At 40.9% G+C, this 21,334-nt stretch overlaps 1 protein-coding gene across 1 annotated transcript in view; it reads left to right on the top strand.

Moving 5' to 3' along the window:
- ATG2A (autophagy related 2A) overlaps nucleotides 1-16,115 on the top strand; it is a 2,853,001-nt gene extending 2,836,886 nt beyond the window's left edge. The window contains exon 42 of the mRNA XM_044075772.1: nucleotides 15,525-16,115. Coding sequence (XP_043931707.1) covers nucleotides 15,525-15,761 — 237 coding nt within the window. The 3' untranslated portion in view covers nucleotides 15,762-16,115. The remainder of the gene's footprint in view (nucleotides 1-15,524) is intronic.
- The last annotated feature ends 5,219 nt before the right edge of the window (nucleotides 16,116-21,334 follow it).

Here is a 21,334-nt window from a genome sequence, read left to right as displayed (position 1 = left end):
TTCCCATGTCCATATCTCTTTTTTATACCTTTCAAAAGGCTCCAGATTTTGTTCTGTATAGTTTCACACTTCCTCAGTCGCTTCTTTTTCCAAACAGCCAAGGTTTCTTGGTCTCATTAATGTTTTTCATAAATCTGTTGTATTAATGAACATAAATTTTTATTTGAAGTTTCTGATGGTTTTTCCTGTGCAAGTATTTTTCTTTCCTCTTAACTTCTCTCTTAATCTTTTTGTATATCTTCTGTCTGGGAATTCTGGGCTTCTTGCATAATAGTAACAATACGTAATTTCTTTCTTATCCTCAATAGTCCATGCTGCCGTCTTTATGGCTCTTTTTTTGGCCTATCAGTTTTTGTGATTTTTGTGGACTACTACTTTCTTTTACAACAGGGGGGCCATCCTCCCACTGGACCTGGCCTAGCCCCATTGTAGGAATGTTTCTGTGTCTTGTGGATTCTATGCTGTCATTTTTTTTCAATCCTTGCACACTCAGTATAGGCACATGGATGTCCCAAGTGCAGAATTTTATTAAAAAAAAAGTTAGGTTGTGATTGGTGGATAAACCATGTCCAAGCAAGGACACAACAAGTACAGTAAAAATGTTTCTGTCCTTTGCTGTCATCCAGTGTAAATCAGGTACCTGCATCAGTCTGGTAGCTACTTTTAGCAGATCTCTAGTAATTTATATGAATGGAGTGCTTGGTCCCACATCGTGGTAGAACTTTTTGATCTCTGGGATAGACAAGCATTTGAGTGTATTCATGAAAAAGAACACAAGCTTTACTGTCTTACTGTTGTCTAATGCCAGATATTGGGTCATTTTGATCAAACACATACAGACAGTTTCACTTAGAAAGCTCTTCTAAAGATTCCAAAAGAAACCCTACTGGCTGATTCTCATGGCTTCTCTTTTAATGTGGACAGGTCTGTTTTCCTTTGTCAGCAGCTATCCAGTGCGTCTCCTTGACCATTTATGAAGGATTCAGAGATGAAACCTCAAATGTCCTGCTGGATCCCAGCATGCTACAGCTTTCTTGGTCTCTGAGCAGATAGCTGTTTATAGATTTGGGATTTTTAGATGAGGTTTTGACTCTCTTGCTTGCCTAAAAGTTCATGGTAAAACTTTTGCAGCAAAGTTGAAATGTTTTTTCCCATTTGAGATGTATCTAAATAATTAAATCCATTCAACATCAAGTTACTACAGGTTTGGAATATATTTTATCTTTGTTTAGTGATCACTTGCAATATTGTTTTGATAAGGACTAACTTTGTAATTGTGTTTCATGACCCTTTTCAGGATAAGCCTTCAGCTTTGCCTGATGGTGATCATTACTTTGATGGAGCTTATATTTGAAGCTTCTGGTATGGCCTGCTGTATCCCGATGTAGAATTCTGTCTTTGTTCTAGAATGTTTAACTCATAGACCATTTGAGCCACAGATTTCCAGTACCTAGAAATTGTCTTTGAAGACATTTTCTGGTTGTCATTAACTCTGCCAGTAAAATCTCAGTTTCCTTGTGGTTTGAGGAACCATACATAATTTGTTTATTACAACAGGGTATCCCTTTGTATGTAAACATGTAGTTTCTCCAGCGGTATTTTAATCAGGTGCCATTGAATTACAAATTTTATACTAAGTTTGAGGTGGCAGAACCTTGTAAGTAGGGATTAGATGTTCTTCGTGTTTCACTGTTGCAGTTATCACCTGTGGGTTATCTCTGCTGTGGTAGCCCTCGGCCGGCCCGAATACCAGAGTCAATGTTTTTCTGCGTTGACTGCTGTCACTTGCTGCCTGACTTCAGGTCGTCAGTGCTATAAAAGAAGACAGCCGACGCCATTACATCAGTCTTTCTTGCCGTGGAGCCCATAGTAAAAGCAGTTCACAAGTGTGCCAGTCGGTCGCTACCAGAGTTTGAATTACAGCTGAAAATGTCTAAAGCTAAGTATCCTGTTGGGGATCCTTTTTTCTTGCACTAACCGATGCCCAAAAAAGTTAACAATTGTCTCGCCTGTGGAAAGCAAATACCACACCGAGACTTACCAAAACTTCCATTCATACTGTGTCACTTGTTTAGGCTCAGACAACAACGTCCCCATTGCCGGTTCTGTGCCCTCTTTAACATGAGAACCATTTATCGTAGAGCTCTTATTGTAGCCAGGTATTTTCATCTTCCGTCTTCGCATTCTGAAATGGTGTCCATCAGCCAACAATCCATAGACATTCAAAAAAAATGTAAGGATAAAGATAGAGACAGACCACACAAGACTAAGCCTTCCAACAACTCTACTTCTAAGCAGGTTGTCAATTCTCCGGAATTCAGTGAGGCACCTTTGCAGCCACTGATGCCTAATTTGATACCTTTGCAGGCCTCTACTGAGATCCGTTCGTAATCTGATATGCTGCAGAAATCTTCTTCGTCTTCCGAGCCTTTGGTTGTCTCTGCCTTGGTTGGGTCCGGAGCCGCGATGCAGGCACCAGCTTCCGAGGAGGTTTTTCACACTACCGAATCTAGACAAAAACTGACGTCTTCTCCAACTACCATTTCTCTCAAACCGATGGATACTCTTAGACCTAAAAGCAAGGCCACTCCTAGGAAAACTACCTCTAGCCACCATTTTACTCCTGTTCCACCACCCCAAGCTCAAATGCTTAAAATGGAGGATCTTATCACCCTTATCATGGGTAGTCAGGCCACACCTTCTAAAAGGAAAAGAGACCTTTCTCCTGAAATACTGACAGAACAGGATTCTGAGGAGTCTGATTATTTGGATTTTGAAGAGGAACAACAACCTCTGACTGCTTATGAGGATTCAGATGCAGAGGAATCCATTCCTTCTGCCCCCTCCCCCACCAGAAGATCTTTTCTTTGGGGAAAAGCTTCACACCCTCAGGGAACATTTCCTCTGGGAATCCCAGGACTTCCCTCAGTCTAAGAAAAGACTAAGCGAATTTCTAGACCTGCCCCAGCACAGACCGACCCTTAGCCATCCCTCCAATCTTAGATGTGGTTGATGATGTCTTCCATGAATCCAGCTTAACTCCTGACTCACTCCCACCTGCTCCCAGAAAACCTGACATGTATTACAGAGTACCATATTCTCACAAATACTTGTACAGAAATCCTGCTGCAGACCCAGAGGTCATTACACAGGGACCAAAAGGAGCTAAGGCAGGTTCTGGAAAGAATCCTATTCCTTCTGACAAGGACTCCAGAGCTCTGGACAGATAGGGTAAAAAAGTATACACCTCTGCAACCTTAGCTATCAGAGCTCTCAACTGTCAGTTCCACATGTTAAAATATCAACAACACACTTTGGAACTATTAAAACAAAAGATTTCAACCTTTCCTGACTGTGCCAATTCGAAAGAGTTAGCAGATGTACTGCACTCTACTTATCAAGTGGCTAAACACTCATTACACTGTGAATATGACGCCGTAGAAGCCTCAATCAGGTCAGCAGTGTCAGGATCTGTCATTAGGAGACATGCATGGTTGAAGGAACAACCTCTCCCTGATCATGTCAAATCTAAATAACTTGATGCACCCTTGGATAAGGACCACTTGTTTGGAGTAAAAGCAGAAGAGGTGCTTAAAAAGATGGAAGATAAAGCAAAATCTATGCAAACAGTAAAAGATTTCCTTCAGGTACTACCTCCTAGGTTCAGCAGGAGTTTTTGCTCAAAACATGGTCCTTTCCTGCACCTAGCAGAAAGGGGCAAGGTAAGCGCCGCAGGGACAGATTACCCAGACTCCTATCCCAGGGATAGCAGAAGCAGAGAACCAAACAGTGGACCACTTCCACTCCAAAGGCAGGGAGTTCTAAGCCATCCCTCTATGGCAAAAACTCTCAATGGCTCCCTCTCCCTCCTCTGCCCTCTTTTAGGTTCATAGGTAAGTATTAGGCTATCGGCCCTAGGGCCTATATAAGCCTAGCCAAAAGAGGTTCCCTGGCTTTCGTCCCCCAAGAAAATTATTTTCCTGTGCCCCTGTCGAGCAGAGATACAGAAATTATCCCTGGGGTAAATTTCCTGTTTCCCATCCAATTGTCAAGGTTTCTCTTAAAGAGGGCTAATGAGGAGCTTTGTTTGACATGAATGGGTAGTTTGTTCCAGAGCATGGGAAGTCTCTGTGACAGGAATCTATTCCTCCAGCATGTTCTGTTTATTGTGGTGACAATGTTTAGGTCCCTGGAGTGTGTGGCCCGGAGAGATTGGGATTTCTTTTAAGTGTAGCATGTCCATCAGATCTGGGTTAGGCATGGCTTTGTATGTTAGGCAGAGGTCGCCTCTGAGTAGGCGATATGCAACGGAGTAGAGCTGGAGTTTTTTGAGATGATCTGTGTATGGCATCTGTTTGAGGCTGGTAATCCTTGTAGTGAGGTATTTCTGTGGCCTTTCTAGTTGTTGTAGATGTCTTGCGAGGTACATGCCAAATGGGGCGTTGTACTCTATAATGGGTCTGATGAGGGATGAGTAGAGAGGAATGATGATCTCTCTTTTTCTGGAGGAGAACCCCTTTGTAATGAGGTGTGCTACCTAGAAGGATTTCCTGACTACTGTGGTGACGTGATTATCAAACGAGAGACTACTGTCCACCTGTGTCCCAAGGTCTCTTATCACACTTTCGGTGATGTTCTTCGTGTTTCACTGTTGCAGTCATTACATTTGGGGTAATCTGCTGGCAGGTTGCTCTCAGTCGGCCTGATTAACAAAGTCTTGTGTCCTGCTTCGGTTGCTGTCCCTTCTTCCATGACTTCAGGTCGTCAGGGGTATAAAGCATGCAGCCGACGCCATTACATCCGTCTTTCTTGCTGTGCGGTGCCCAAAGCAGAAGCAGTTCGCAAGTGCCAGTCGGCCGACTCCTGAAATTTTTGTTTTCGAGTTTCAGAACAGAAGTCGTCATCTAAAAAGCTAAGTACCCAGTTGGGGAAACTTTTTCTTGCTCCTTACCGATGTCAGTAAAAGTTAATAATTGCATTACTTGTAGGAAGCAAATACCTCATAAGGATTTTCATTTCTACTGTATTCCTTGCCTAGGCCCTAACCACAATGTACCTTGCTGTCGGTTTTGTGCTAAATTTAATCAACGCACTGTTAAATGTCGGTACATTTTTGCTTCTAAATATTTTGGCTCACGCTTTAGTTATCCAGAAATGTCGTCAATTAGCAATCCGACTACCGGAATACTTAAAAAACACAAAGAAAAAGACAGGCCTTCGAGGTCCAAAACTGACAACGCTTTTCCTAAGCCAGTCGCCAGTTCGCCGGTACTCAGTAAGGAGCTTTCGCAGCCCCTGATACCCGCTACTTCTGATTCGCAGGCCTCTACTGAGACCCATTCGGAGTCTGGTATGCCGCAAGATGCTTCACTTATGGAATTTACGGATGTCGCTACCTTAGATGGGTCAGGAGCCGCTGTGCAGGCACTGGCTTCTGAGGGTGTTTTCAGGCCTACAGATTTGTATATTAGACCGACACCATCTTCAAAACTAAGGCCAAAATCAAAATCTATGTCTAAAAAACCGATGCCTGGGCCACATGTGCAGGCCCCTATGCCTAAAAAATAAATGATCAAAATGGCTGAAGATTTAATTACTCTGATCAGGGGTAGCGAAACCCCCAAGAGGCCTAGGCAAGACATTGATTATGAATCTTCTGAACAGGATTCTATTTCTTCTGGCTCTTCTAATGAACAGGATTTGTCTATACCTACTGATGAGGACTCTGATGCAGAAGATTCCATTCCTTCTGCTTCTCCCCTCGAGGATTTTTCTTTTGGGGAACCTTACATACCTTAAGGGAACATTTCACCTGGGAAAGTCATGATTTCTCTGAATCTAAAAAGAGACTTGGGGATTTTCTTCTTCTTCCTCAGCATAGGCCTTTGGCTGTACAATCCTGTTGTAGACATTGTTGATGATGTTTTTTCAGAATCTAGTATGGCTCCTGATTCACTGCCTTCGGCTGCTTGTAAGCCAGACAGAGATGCTGCAGGGTTCCTGACTCCCACAAATTCATTTTCAAAAATCCTATTGCAGATCCTGAAACCATTTCTCAGGGTCCGAAGGGCATTAAGGCTTCTACTGCTAAAAATCCTACCTCTTCTGATAGAGATTCTAGGGCGCTGGATAGATGGGGTAAGAAGGTTTACACTTCTGCAACCTTGGCAATCAAGGCTTTAAACTGTCAATTTCATATGCTTAAATATTAACAGCATATCATGGGACTGCTTATAACAGAAAATTATGTTAATTTCTAACTGTGAAGAAAATAAAGATTTACAAGATTTATTGCATTCAGCTGAACAAGTTGGAAAACATACTTTGCGATGTGGTTTTTATTCTTTGGAGGCCTCTTGCAGGGCTGCTGTAACTGGGTCTGTGCTGAGAAGGCATGCTTGGCTCAAAGAGCAAACTCTGCCTGATCATGTTAAAGCAAAATTGTTGGATCCTCCTTTACCACAGGAATGTCTCTTTGGTAATAAGGCTGAAGAAGTTTTAAAATAGATGGAAGATAAAGCTAAATCTATGCAAACTGTGAAAGATTTCTTACAAGTGCAACCTCCAAGATTTAGTAGGTACTGGCCTACTAAGAACTGGTCCTTTCCAGTTCCTTCGAGAGCCACTCAAGTCAAACCCAGACATTCCAAAGGCTCCAGGTTTCAGTCACAAGGGACTTTTAGAACAAAACAATGGGGTGCCTCCTCCTCCAAATCTGGAAACAACAAGACACCTTCCTATGGTAAGCAGTCTCAATGACTTTCCTTTACACTTACCAAGTACTTACCTTTTAGCTGCCCCTATGGGGGGGAAACTAGCACTTCATGCAAGAAACTGGCAACTTATAACCCAGGACAAATGGGTTTTAAATATAGTATCCCAGGGATACAGATTTCATTTCCACACGTTGCCAATCCCAAATGGATGGCCAGACCTGCCCCCAAATCAGTGGGTAGAGGCCCAGAAACAAGTACTGTACCTCATGAACATGGGGGCTATTCAACCAGTACCAGAAGAGGAAAAGGGACAAGGTTTCTATTCAAGAGTTTTCCTGGTACCAGAAAAGCAAATCATGGCATCCAATTCTGGACATATCTACTCTAAACACGTTTCCGGACATTCCAAAATTCAAGATGCTGACTCTTCAATAGTTACTTTCTATGCTAGGAAAAGATGTCTAGTTGGTAACTCTAGACTTAAAAGAGGCTTACCTGCGTATCCCAATCAGGGAATCTTGCAGAAGATACCTCCGCTTCAAAGCAGGCTACTTGCATTACCAGTTCTCTGCACTGCCCTTTGGCTTATCTACTGCACCCAAGGTCTTCACAAAGTGCCTGGCTCCAGTAATTGCATTTTGCAGGCAAAGAAATATTCAAATATATCCATACCTGGACGATTGTCTAATTCAGGCAGAAAACAAGGACATTCTTCTAAAACATCTGGTGTTTGTAAAAAGGGTTCTAACTTGTCTAGGGTACACTATAAATGAAAAGAAATCACAACTGGTACCCTCTCAAAAAATTACATTCCTGGGTGAAAGCTTGAATACATCTGCCCAGATGGCTTACCGTACGCCAGAAAAGCAAATTCATTTGGTAACTTACTTCAAACAGGTGGCCACAAAAACCCTGCTATCTGCAAGACAAATTCTGCAAGCCTTGGGGTTCATGGCCTCCTGCATTCTTCTAATTCCATATGCAAGACTGTATACGAGGAAACTTCAGTGGTACTTAAAAAGTTTATGATGTCAACATTGTCACAGCTTGGAAACAGTGATTTCTATCATACCCTGCCTGCAACTAGAGTTCCTATGGTGGGCAGAGAGGCCTGCCACCAAAACAAGGGGCTGCCATTCACTCCACCCCCTGCCACTCAAACCCTAACTACAGACACATCAAACTATGCTTGGGGGGCTCATCTGGCAGGGAAGGGCATTCAGGGCAAATAGAGCCCAAATCAAATGCACCTTCATATCAATCAAAAAGAAATGCTAGCTGTACAGAATGCACTGACAGCCTTCAAGGGCTACCTTCATCCAGGACAATTAATGATAAAGACAGACAACACTACAGTTATGTGGTACATAAACAAGCAGAGAGGTGCACACTCCTACCCTCTTTGCAGACTAGCCATGGCATTGTGGAACATGGCCTTGACCTATCAAATACAATTACAAGCTCAATTCCTGCCAGGAAAGCTGAATACTCTGGCAGATGAACTAGCAGAAATTTCATGGACCCACACGAATGGAAACTGGAACCACGAATTTTCAACATGTTGACACGCAAATGGGGGAGTCCAGACATAGATCTTTTTGTCTCACCCAAGAACTATTAGTTGGACAAATTCTGCACAAGAACTCATCACAAAAAAGCCTGGAAAGTGGATGCTCTATCCTTCAGCTGGAAAAACCAGTCTATGCCTTCCCCCTCTGCCTCTGCTCTCCAAAGTTCTACTAAAAGTCAAACAGGACAAACCAAGAATGATTTTGATTGCTCCAGACTGGCCTCGCCAACGGTGGTATCTACTCCTGCGCAATATATCACACCTTCCTCCGTGGCACCTGCCTCAGACACCTTACTTACTGTCTCAGCAGAACAACCAAATTCTGCACACTCGGCTCCAAACGTTGAATCTTACAGCGTGGATAATCACCTAAGTTCACCCTTTGCATCCCTCAGCAAACCTGTGATGGATGTCATTTTGGAGACAAGAAGGCCTAGTACTAGAAAATCTTATGCTGACAAATGGAAAAGATTCTGTGCCTGGAATCAATCGCAAGGGATGAGCACAGCAGTGCCCAATATTCCTCAGATTTTACAATACTTAACCGAGATGCTTCACAATGGCCTGACCTTTTCTTCCATAAAAATCCATGCCTCAGCCATTTCGGCTCATTACAACACAGCACCTCCCCTCTTCTCTCATCCTCTGCTAAAGCAGTATTTCAGAGGGGCCAAAAACTTAAGACCACCCAGGAGAGCTCCAACCCCTGCCTGGGACCTCAATTTTGTATTGGAAAAACTCACTCTCCCTTCTTTCGAGCCAGCTGCTACTGCAGACTTAAAATTTTTCTCCTGGAAAACAGCTTTCCTTTTAGCAGTCACTTCAGCTAGAAGGATTTCCGAATTGCAGGCTCTTATGGCAGTGGAGCCTTTCATCATCTTTCATGTGGACAGGGTGTCTCTCGTGACCAATCCATCCTTCATTCCTAAGGTGGTATCCAGTGTGGCTCTTAATCTGATCATTCATTTGTCAACTTTCTTTCCCAATCCACAGAACAAGGGAGAGAGGATTCTGCATTCATTGGATGTGCACAGGACAAAATCCCAAAGAAAATCTGAACAACTACTGATGACATTTGCTGCAGGGGCAGAGGGAAAGGCTATTTCAAAGCAGACTATTTCCAAATGGATAAGCCATTGTATTAGTTTCTGCTATATGCACCATGGTAAAACAATCCCCCAGGGGATCAGATCTCATTCCACCAGGGCTGCATCTACTTCTACAGCCTTTCTCAGAGGTGTTCCTACCAGAGACATTCTAGAAGCTGCTACCTGGAGCTCAGTACATACGTTCACCAAATATTACCATTTACCTTTCTTCTCTAAATCCAACGCTAGCTTTGCCACTGCTGTCCTGCAGGGCCTTATAGCTGGTCCTAGTGCTGTATAATCTCCTCCACCCTACCATAGCTTTGGGAATCTACCCAAATGTAATGACTGCAACAGTGAACACAAAGAACCTAGTACAGTTGTGTGCACTTACCATAAATGTAGATGTTCAAGTGTATTCACTGTTGTAGTCCTGGTTTCCCACCCTGCTTCCCCCTTATATCGTCTTTCTTTAGGGAGACTTAAGTTTCTAATGGTGGCTTTTAGCCACCCGGACCACTTTACCATATTTACTTGGGCCTCTGACTGGTTAAGGCAAGAAAAACTGATGTAATGGCGTCGGCTTCTTTCCTTTATAGCACTGACAACCTGATGTCAGGCAGCAAGCGACAGCAGCTGATGCAGAAAAATGCTGACTCTGGTATTCAGACCAGCCGAGGGCTACCACTGCAGGGATAGCCCACAGGTGATGACTGCAACAGTGAATACACTCGAACATCTACATTTATGGTACGTGTACACAACTGTACTTCTTTTGTTTGTTTGCATCCAAACCTGAGAATCTTAGAGTTAGTATATTTAGAGTCACTGGGATGGGGAGGTTTCAGTGGAGATTTCCATTGCAGAATAGATTTTTTTTTGTGAAGTTGATATTGCTTTCATTTTGTTGGATGTAATGTTTATGCATTCCTTGTTTTGTCATGAAACCTTGTGCAAATCCTAAATGTCTTGTAAATTGTTTCTGTAGATGCTTTCATACAACTGTAGATATTTATGGGCTTTAAATAAAAAGGTCTGAACCTTTCTCTGTCAATTTTTCTGAAGAGAGTTTTAGATTAATTCCTTTCAGATTTTAATGTGTGAAGATTTAGTTACAGTGCAACATCTATCAATCAGTGTTTGCACAAAAGAACTTAACTGTGGGGGAATTAGGTTCCCTTTAGTGTCACTGCTGAAGGGTACATGATTTGTTTGGGAATACACAATGGGTGTATAAAACGTTTATGTATTTATTTTAACACCTTTAAAGATGGACAGTTTATTTACTTATTTTAATACTTTTGAATGAAACAATTTTTGTTGTTTTCAAGACTAGTGTTCTTATTTTTTTAAGCAACTGACATTGTTGGACTGAGTATCTTGTCAGTGTTATACGTAGTTGGTGCGAGAATGAAATTGGGCTGAGCTTTACCAAAAACATTCTTCTGTAGGGGATAGGAAGACAACTTTGATTTGGAACATTCTGAAGCGATGATATTGAAAACTACAGTACCAATATTTCTGTTTCACATCAGTGGAAGTAAATAAAAATGCTTTATAGCCATCTGCACTATGAGGTAAAGCCCTGACTGTGGCTTGAATTATTGAAATTGAATTACTGAGCATGGATGTTGAAGGATCTAGTTGGGGGTAGATAGGAGTGGGCACATGGCATCAGAGCACTATCTCCAGAGGGTTATGGCAAGGCCTTAATGAGTGCCATATGTTTGAGGATAGGGTAAGCTCAGCAGCAGCAGTTTGCTGGTAGGACAACACTTCAGTCCTGTCAAGCAGTGCACAGAAGACTAGCTGTGATGAGTATGTAGAAGCACATGCCCAGCACCAGTATTGCAGGTCTTGTGTAGTGCATGCACTGTGTAACCAGATTGTCTTTTGTGAGTCTCTCTGTATTGGAATACAGTAGGATTTACCCTGCTCTCCCAGAATAAGTGATTCAGCCTGTACTGCTTACTACCATCCCACCCAGATGAGGCCTCCATCCCTTGTACTGCTAGAGGAATCTAACTTGTCCGGGACATGAGCAGGGCTCCCTCAATGCATGCAACAAATTCAACATGCAATGGAAGTGGCTTTCACATGTGTCTGTAGTACCAATACTGTTTTGTTTACGTTTATAAATATAGTTTAAAGTGGTATGGGATACAAAGAACTAACATTTTTGTTTGTCAGACAAGTAAAAGCTTTTGACTACATCTCCTGGACTGTCTTATTTGCTGAGTTCTTCAGATATGGAATCACAAAGACAGAAACAAGGTAGCTGCCTTTCTGACAGGACTTGTGGCCACTGATAAACATTACAATATCTCAAACCAGTTTCCTTGTTGAGCTGTAGCAGGGCTCTTTGTTGGGACACCTTTTCTTCTTAGTCATTACAAATTCCCTTTCCCTTGAGATACTACTGGTATCTCTACACAGCACACCTCTGCCTATATATCCTGACCACTCAGCAAGCATCATCAATTACCTTGTCTAGGGGAACATGCTCAAAACACAAGTGGTTCTGCAGGAAAGGGCATCAAATTAATTTTACCAATATCACTTGTCTCTGCTTGGTCCTCCTTCACTGCAGGCAGCAAAGATATAGCTATTGTCACCACGTTTAAGGGCTTTGGTCTGGTTAGGCTACGTCATTCTTTTATGTGCACCCAACAGGACCTTAGGTTAAGTGAAATGCACAATTTATGGATGTTACTGGTCTGTCGGCTGCTTCTAATTAAGGCAGTTAGATTAGCCATGGGGAGCTGTGTCTTAATGTCTGTATTAGAATATGCGTTGTCCTTTACAGCTACTAAATCTGTCAGTGTCCTAAGGTTGTATTCAGTGTTTAGTCATAGCTGTAGTGTTGTAATTAATTCACCTAGCTGGGAACATCATTGCCTCAGCCTGCTTCCCACTTCCAACGCTGTTTTGTGTGTGTGTGTGTGTGTGTGTGTGTGTGTGTGTGTGTGTGTGTGTGTGTGTGTGTCTTTATTTATTTATTTTAGGGGACTGTAATATCCAAAATCATTCACCAAGATCACTGCACCTTTTGCATTACTCACATGCCAGGTGTTCACCAAGTCCCTTAGTTCATTGCTGGCATTATTTGTCCCTTCTCATATGTTTCATAGCTGTAGTCTGTCATTCTGTAGAAACTGCCATAAGCTTCATAGTTCTAGTCTTCCCTTCTACAAGACTTATGTTCCAGAATAACTCTCCTAAACATATCACAGCAGAAGAAACACTAAAGGTATTCATTTCACCTTTGAGATGCACTTGACATCTGCACTTTCCTGCAGCTTCTGGCAAATAAACATGGCCATCCATCCATGCTTTGTGTGTGTGTGTCTGTGTGTGTTTATTGTGTTGGGAGGTAAGGTGCAACAGCATTTTGCATTTATAATATAGCTTTGTATCCATGATTTAGCATTACTTGTGTCATGTTTTTGATATTTTTTGTAAATGTTTGATTACTTTATTGATTGCAGTTGAAAAAGCTCCAAGCAGCACTATCTAAGATCTCATTGTGGCTGTTTTAGGCACTTCTATTACTGTATGCACATAGATATTTAAACTGCACCTGTAATTGATTTTTATCTTCTGTGTTTCATAAGCCATATTTTACATCTTATGTTCCCTGACACACCAGTGCAGGTCATCCCATGTCTTGCTCCTCTAACCTTTGGTATCCAGAGTTTGTATGTACTTACCAGGCTGGTTTTGCTTTTAACTGGATGCACAGTTCATTTTCCTGATACATATCCTCTGTGGTGACTGTCTTGTCTATTGGCTGAGCCGTGATTGATCAGGGTGGTTTAGATCAGCCACCTACCCAGTTTGCTAATTAATTCATTAGCAAATAAATAAAATGGCATAAATTTAAGATTTGTAAAGGTAAGGGAAAAAGGCATAAAGGAGGGATTAATTCAGGTTGTGCAGTAGGTTGAGAAACTTGGGAAATAAGAAAGCTGTAGCCTGCACTTGTTAAATGGTAACTGAATCCTACAAACTTTTACTTTTATCCAGAGTATACTTTCCTCCTGTAAACATCAGCTTAGCTGTGAATGAAATCTCATAATTTATTTAGGAATTTGTCACAATGAGCCTTGTGTAAACTTGCCAAGGAAAGACCCGTATAGCAAGCTATTTGTAGCTCAATCTACGCTGCCCATTGTGGTCACAGACATACGCTTTTACAATGTACTGTCATTTACAGCTGCTTTCTTTCTCTTCTCCAGAGGCCATAAATGTGTTGAGCCTTTGGGAATTTCACAGCTGTTTTACTTTTTAGTTTCAGTGAAAAAATGATGGCAGTGACAGAAGCAGCTTGACTTAAAGAGTAAGTGATTCTTCCATGTAATGTAATGTAATCACTGTTTTGCTACATCTGTAGAAAATGGTTACAGTAGTGTATTCAAAATGTGTCAAAGAACCCAAACCAGAGAGTGCTGCTGAAAGTTTCAGACACCCTGTCTATAGTTTCTCATAAGTGAAGTGAGTAGTAATCCTTAGTTCTGCACTCTAAGTAAATACAAATAAGATTTGGCATTGGAGAGCATGCCAACATTATCTTATCATCTAAGGACTCCCTCTTCATTGTGGGGAAAAAAAGAAGCTCAGCTAAAAGCAAAATGATGTCAGTATGCTTGCCCCCATCAGAACATTTTGAATTAAAACAAAATAAAAGCGTGTAATGACTATTTTTTTTTATTTTAGCTTTTGCTGACTTAGTTAGTTCCATTGGGCTAATAGTCTCGCTTCATGGGAGACCCAAGGTAGTGTTTATACTTCTGGGTAAAATTTGACCAGAGAATCAGAGAGGATTCTTTACATCCACTTGATCTAAAGGATAACACACTCAGGAGTGTTACACAGGCTTGCAGTGCTATACATAACCAAACACAACTGAAAAAGAACATAACACTGCACGTCCAAAAAATTACCAATTGCACAGCTATATGTGACAAGACACAATTTAGAAAGAAGATATGACTGTATGTCCAAAAAAAGTAACCGATTGCACGCCTTACTTCAGTCCTTCAACAAAATGGTTAGAAATGCACATGTGAAGAAGCACCTTAATCAGAATCATGAATAGCTGCTGTGAGTGGCAGGCTGGTACTGTATGCCTTAACGAACTTTTCCATTCAGTCACGGCGCTAAATGATTGTAATCAGGAAGGCACATTTTTCTGTTACTCCTGGTCCTATTTCAGAAACAATGAGATAAAAAAGTAATTTTGAGTTTACACATCCCATTTCACTGTAACATCAAGTACATTTTGGTACGACTTTACCAGTTAGGGCAACTTCCAACTGTGGTTGCGATAATACGCAAGTACCAAATAAACTTGCTTTCTTAGCAGTATAGAGTAATAATGAATGTTTGTATAGATTATCAGCAGTAGGTGTACCAACTGAGCAGGTGTAAGTACGTTGAGTATGGCACTGTATCTCATACAGCGCATGCACAGATCACAGTTGTATCCCAGTGGTGTACTTTTTAAAGTCATTAGTTTTAACCATTCTGTCAAACTAAAATAAACAGTTACATAACGCATGCTGAGCAGTGCTTTAAATTAGATTTGTTGTTGCTTCTGCATTTAGCACAGATAAAAGTTTGTCAGGTATTGATTTTCAAAGCATTTTGTCTCATGAAAGACAGGGTCACTACAGTTCCCTGTTTGGGAAACTTATTTTCAGATGCCTTTCTAGTTTCACCTTTTGCTCATGAATAAATATAACTTCAGAATGAGGAGACGCTGTGTTCAAAGTGTTATCTGTAGTAAAGATTGTCTAGTTGGAGGCAACCTTCTGTATTTGCCCTGATTGTGAAATTTTTGTCAGTGCATTTAACACTACATCTATAAGATGCTGAAGATTGACTTAGGACCAGAGTAACTCAAAAGCTACGGATTCTGTCACTGCTGTGATTGAGAGCACTACTTGCCATGAACATAAAATGATGAAAGTTTCATTTGTGTGTATGTCAACAGTGCCATCACTATAGTTCTCTATGTTTATGTCCAGCGTTTAGATTGCTGTATATATTTATTTTGGTAGCTTTACCATATGACTGGTGAATTGCTTCAGAAAATCAGTAGTGGTAAAGGAGTTGTTTATAACTTGGCATTTTACTTTTGTTTTTAAGGGAGTGATTGACACAGCCCAGACGATCTGTGATGTTGCTACACGTGGACATGAGCAAAAGGGTATCACTGGAGCAGTGGGTGGCGTCCTAAGACAGATCCCTCCCACTGTCGTCAAACCACTTATTGTGGCAACAGAGGCCACCTCAAATCTTCTTGGAGGGATGCGTAATCAGATTAAGCCAGATGCTCGGAAGGAAGACTTTTTGAAGTGGCGATTAGATGAAATACAGGAGTAAATGTTCAATTTCAGCATTTTGCATTATCAAGTGCCATCATGATAGTTTTAAAATTTATAACTGCAAATCAAATCACATGAACACAAAAGCTGGTGCTTTATTTTATTTTTTTAAGGTTCTGATACAGTCCCTTTGACCTAGTCCTGCAAAAAAGTTCACAAACCATGTTTGAATTTTCCCAGTATTGCTACGCACAGTTGAGTACATCTGCTTGTTTTTCAGATGGGGAAAGTCCTTTTGACCTTTTGAAAGACAGATTGCAAATTACTACAGGAGAGTGTTAATATTTGTATGTATATTAAGAGAAATATGCATTTGTCAAACTCAAGTCATATAAAAATGTAATTATTGTAATTTGCTGTTAACAATTTTTGTTTCTATTTATTTTTACCATTTTATAAGTATGTTGGCATACTTCAGGGTGTGCACTCAGGGCAGCCAGATGTATATCATAACTGCGCATCCTGCCATATCATGTAATGTACATAGACCAGTTAGCTGAAGTCCAGAAGTTTTGTACAAATGACAGGATTATCAGCTATTCATTTCATCATGCAACCCGTTGGTCCAGTCAGACTGTTCACTTTGGCTACCCACAGTGTGAGTACTGGAATTTGTAGATAACTTTGATAATGTTGTATATGGCTCACAGTCATTCACCTTTTGTAAAGTGCTTTCTCCAAAGAGAGAAATTCATTATATAGTGTGTGTTTATATATATATATATATATATATATATATATATATATATATATATATATATATATATATATATATATATATATAGTTGAGAAGGTGATGAGAAACATGATGTTTTCTGGATAGCAGCTGCTTAAAGTGCCCAGAATGTCAGGTACTTGTCTCTGAGTAGCTCTTGGGTGGTTTTACAAACGGCTTTTAAGTTTTTCTAGTAAAATAACAGTTGAAAATATGAAAGGCAAGACTTATCAAGAGGTATGGCTGCATTTCTGTGGTTTATCAGTTCGATTTTCCTTTTAGGTTCTGATGGCTTGCGGTTTTAAATTTAAATTAATCATCTATGATAGTAAATACCATTCTTTTCCCCAAGTGTATGTGCCAGAGGAGATCTTGAGGTTGAAGGAGAATGTTGTAGTTGTTATGACATCATTTCTATAATTTGAATCCCCTTAACAATGTGGCATTGGTAATTTGCCATGAAAGCTATTCAAAATCACATCAGTATCCATTTCAAACTGAGTTGTGACATTATGAACTTCACTGTGTCCTTTTTTGTAGTTGAGACAACTTTTAATCAGCATTGGAATCCAAGTTCAGTTTGTATGTGATACTTGTATCAAATTCCCAAAGAGTGTTTTTTGTCTGTGATTCAGTTAACTCCATCTTCTATTCCAAATTAAAATTTCTTGTTTTATTAATATAATTAATTAAAATAATTTAATTAAAAAATTAAAATCGCTTTACCCTGGAGGTCATCTCTGACGTTAGTTTGAAACTCTTGCTCAGGGCCAAGTGTTGAAAGTTACTATGAGCTCAGTATATCATGTTGACCAAATAACATGAAAGTAATCTTACAAAACCTGTCCTTTATTCTTTATAAAATTACAGAAGTTATACGGAAGTACTCCAAATTCTTACCAGCGTAGAAACCCATTTTTATTCTTTGCCTGTCTCCTTCCTTTTATTGTTAATTCCACAGCAGCAAGAAAGGAAGGCATACTTTTTCTTTTATGTTTGTCAACATGTCTGCTACCTTGGCTTCACATCCTTCTTGGAGAATAGAGAAAGTAAATGCTGGCATCACGTGTGTGTGCTAACTGCTTACTCCTAACCTGTCACTTAAAACTTTCAGTGCAGTCCTTAACACATACTGTTACAGTACTTTATTCATTTTTCATTATTTACAAAAAAAGTTTCCACGAAAATGAATTGTTTAATTCTTGTGCTTGCTGAGTGATAAATTTAGGCGTAAGAGGTGTAGCAAGCTATGCTGGTGTCCATTGCCATTCTTCTATCTGACAGCCCCCTCAAATCTAACTTGAGGAATGAAAAAAATATTGTCTGCCTCCACTCTGATGGACTTGAGAGACAAAGCAAAAACAATTTTTCTTTCCTGAACTATAGCAACCCTTTGCTGTAAATCCACATTTGTAGAAAGCAGCTGCTTCATTCCTCACATGGAGCACTTCTTCTTCTTCTTTCAACTTTTCCCGGTTAGAGGTCGCCACAGCGGATCAACTGTCCGCTCATGATTGGCAGTGGAGTTTTACGGTGTCGCGTTGCCAGCCCAGCGCCCAACCTTCCACAGAAGGCACACACATGTACACACTCACACCTAGTGCCAGTTTAGTGTGTCCAGTCTACCTACAGCATGTCTTTGGGATAGGGGAGGAAACTGGAGCACCTGGAGGAAACCCACGCGACCACAAGGAGGACATGCAGACTCTGCACAGAAGGCACCCCAGCCGAGGATCGAACCGGAGAACCTCTTGCTGTGAGGTGGCAACGCTAACTGCTACACCACTGCATCCGCTAAAGTGCTTCAATTCTGAAGTCTCAGAATGGGACATAACTAAAAAAATGTTAAAATGTAGCAATCAGCTTGCTACATTTGTAGCAAGCAGCTACTACTGTGTATGCCACACTCACAGTGCTAAATAAAGCAGATTAGTTTAGACTGCAGATACTGACATTCAAATATTGGTAATGCACTGAAGTATGATCAGCTTCTGACAATCGTGTTCCCCAGCACTATGCACCCAGAATGGATGCTCTGTTCACCCCACCATAGTTACAGTACTACTTCTTCCCCCAAAATTTTGAAACTAAATTCTAAGGCTTTTTTGTCCAACGTGGGACTACATTGTAAAAATAATTCAGCTTATTTTCTTGATTGTTCTGTTTTGAAATGTTGAGCAACTGGGCTGTTCATAGACCTTTTTCTTATATCCCTGTTGTGCTCTAAAATTTGCAGGTGAACCTTGCATATGTAAAGTGAAGGGAAATCACACATGCATTTTAAGAGATAAGCAGCTACTACTGAATTACAATAAGTAGCAACTCTGCAGTCAAAATTCTTATAATTTCTAGCAGTTTATTTTCCCTGAATCACATTTGCTCAAGTAGAGAAGCCTCTGCCATTTTTGCATACCTTATTGGCATTTACTTTCTATTTTCTTTGAATATAGAAAGGCTGAGGTATCCGAGTAGTTAAATACAAAAAAAGAAGAATCCAGCATGTGCCTTCTTTTAAGTCTCATTTGTATTAAATTCAAAATGAAAAACCCTGTACAAAGTGAGAGGATTTGTTCTTTTCTGAGGTTGTGGGTTGCTACACATTTCTTACGAGTTTCTACAATAACTTCAGGCGGCACTGAGATTGTACAGATCTTCTCTTCATAGTCCGGCAGGTGGGACAGCCTTTTTTTTTTTATAAGTTTTCAGGCCAGTCTTTAATTCCCAAAGCCCATGTCTCTGTCTCATCCACATTTCTTATTCGGTCATAGTGATTTAAGTGCAGTCTTCCTCATTTAGACATATGGATGCTTTGGTTAGCCAGTTAACTGGCTTTCATTTGGGCTTTTATTGTGATCAGAGTGCTAACAGGAGCTACCCAGGAGAGAAATGAGAGTGCTTTCTTGTAAACTAAAATCTATAGTAATGGGTTCTTATTATGAAGTAGAACATCTTGTTTTGAAAAGTAATCTTCGATGAAAATTCAAGTAACTGTGGCAGCTGAAGATTATATAAATGCAAATGACACCTTAGTTTTGTTATTTTAATAAGTATGATAAAGGCTTATGATACAGTATAATTAGGCTGTGCACAAGTGACTGCACAATTGTAATTTGCATTCTGCTAATTAGATTCAGTGATTAAACAATTTGCATTTTTCCAGAAGATTTTTGTTAAAACCATAGTGGGCTTTCTATCTGTTATGTTTACATGTGAAATAGAATGATTACTTGCATTTGGCTGAATTGCATATCATAATGGGCAGTTTTAGCACTTTTGTCAATCTATTAACTTTTCAGAGCTTTGCATCTTTTTAATGTTTGACATCTACAAATTCCATTGATAGCTTGTCACATGCAGAACCAGAAACTGGCTGTATCACTGTCACATTTTTTAATATGCCCCACTTATCATTAGTACCCCCCACACACACACACACACACCCTGGAGGAAAAGAGTGGCAGCCACCAGTTGTGATTTCATTTTTTCCATTCATACTGTCAGGCTTTGCACAACCTCTTATTTGATGGCACAACCCTGAATTGTGCAGATTCACACTACTGATACTCAGCCAACCATACATGTTCCATAAGGCACAGTAATGGCTGACAGTTACTCATAGGTCCTGTGATGTTCAAAAAATGATCTAAAGATGTTCTTTGTGTTTTACTGTTGCAGTCATCACCTGTGGGTTATCCCTGCTGTGGTAGCAGTCGGTCGGCCCGAATACCAGAGTCAGTGTTTTTGTGCGCAGGCTGCTGTCGCCTCTACTCTGACAATACTCTGACATCACGTCGTCAGTGCTATAAAGCAAGGCAGCCGACATCATTACATCAGTCTTTCTTGCTGTGGAGCCCATAGCAGAAACAGTTCACATGAGTGCAGGTCGGTCGCTACCAGAAGTTGAATTTCAGCAGAAAATGTCTAAAACTAAGTACCTTATTGGGGACCCTTTTTTCTTGCTCTAACCGATATCCGAAAAAGTTAACAATTGTCTCACCTGTGGAAAGCAGATCCCACACCGAGACTTTCATTCTTACTGCATCACTTATTTAGGCCCAGACCACAACGTCCCTCTTGCCGGTATTGTGCCCTCTTTAATGTGAGAGCCATTCGCCGTAGAGCTCTTTTTGTAGACAATTATTTTCATGTTCCATTTTTGAATTCCAATATGGTGTCCGTCAGCCAACAATCTGTGGATATTCCGAAAGAATGTAGATATGAAGATAGGGACAGTCCACACAAGGCTAAGCCTTCCAACAATGCTACCGCTAAGCAAGTCATCAGTTCTCCAGAATTCAGTGAGGCGCTTTCACAGCCCCTGATGCCAGACTCGTTATCAACACAGGCCTCTGCAGAGACCCTTTTGGTGTCCCATATGCCGCAGAAATCTACTTCATCTTCCATGCCTTTGGCTGTCTCTGCCTTGGTTGGATCCAGTGCCGCGACGCAGGCACTGGCTTCCGAGGAGGCCTTTCGCACTACCAAATCTAGACAAAAAAGCAACATCTTCGCATCCGACTACTGCTGCTCAGAGACCGACAGATTCTCTCAGGCCTAGAAGCCAGGCCACTCCTAGGAAATCTGCTTCTAGCCACTGTCTTGCTACTGCTACCCCACCCCAAGCTCAAATGCTTATAATGGTGGAGGATCTCTTCTCCCTTATCCGTGGTGCTCAGGCCCCCACTTCTAAAAGGAAAAGGCATCCTTCTCCAGAAATTATGACAGACCAAGAATCTGAGGAATCTGATTATTCTGCTTTTGAAGAGGAACATCCCTTAACTGTTTGAGGATTCAGATGCAGAGGAGTCTATCCCTTCTGTCTCCCCTCCAGAGGACCTCTCTGTTGGGAAAACTCT

The sequence above is a fragment of the Protopterus annectens genome, chromosome 6.part1 (assembly GCF_019279795.1).
Source record: "Protopterus annectens isolate FY-2018-M chromosome 6.part1, PAN1.0, whole genome shotgun sequence".
NCBI classification, from domain to species: domain Eukaryota; kingdom Metazoa; phylum Chordata; order Ceratodontiformes; family Protopteridae; genus Protopterus; species Protopterus annectens.
This window is presented reverse-complemented; position numbering and strand designations above follow the sequence as displayed.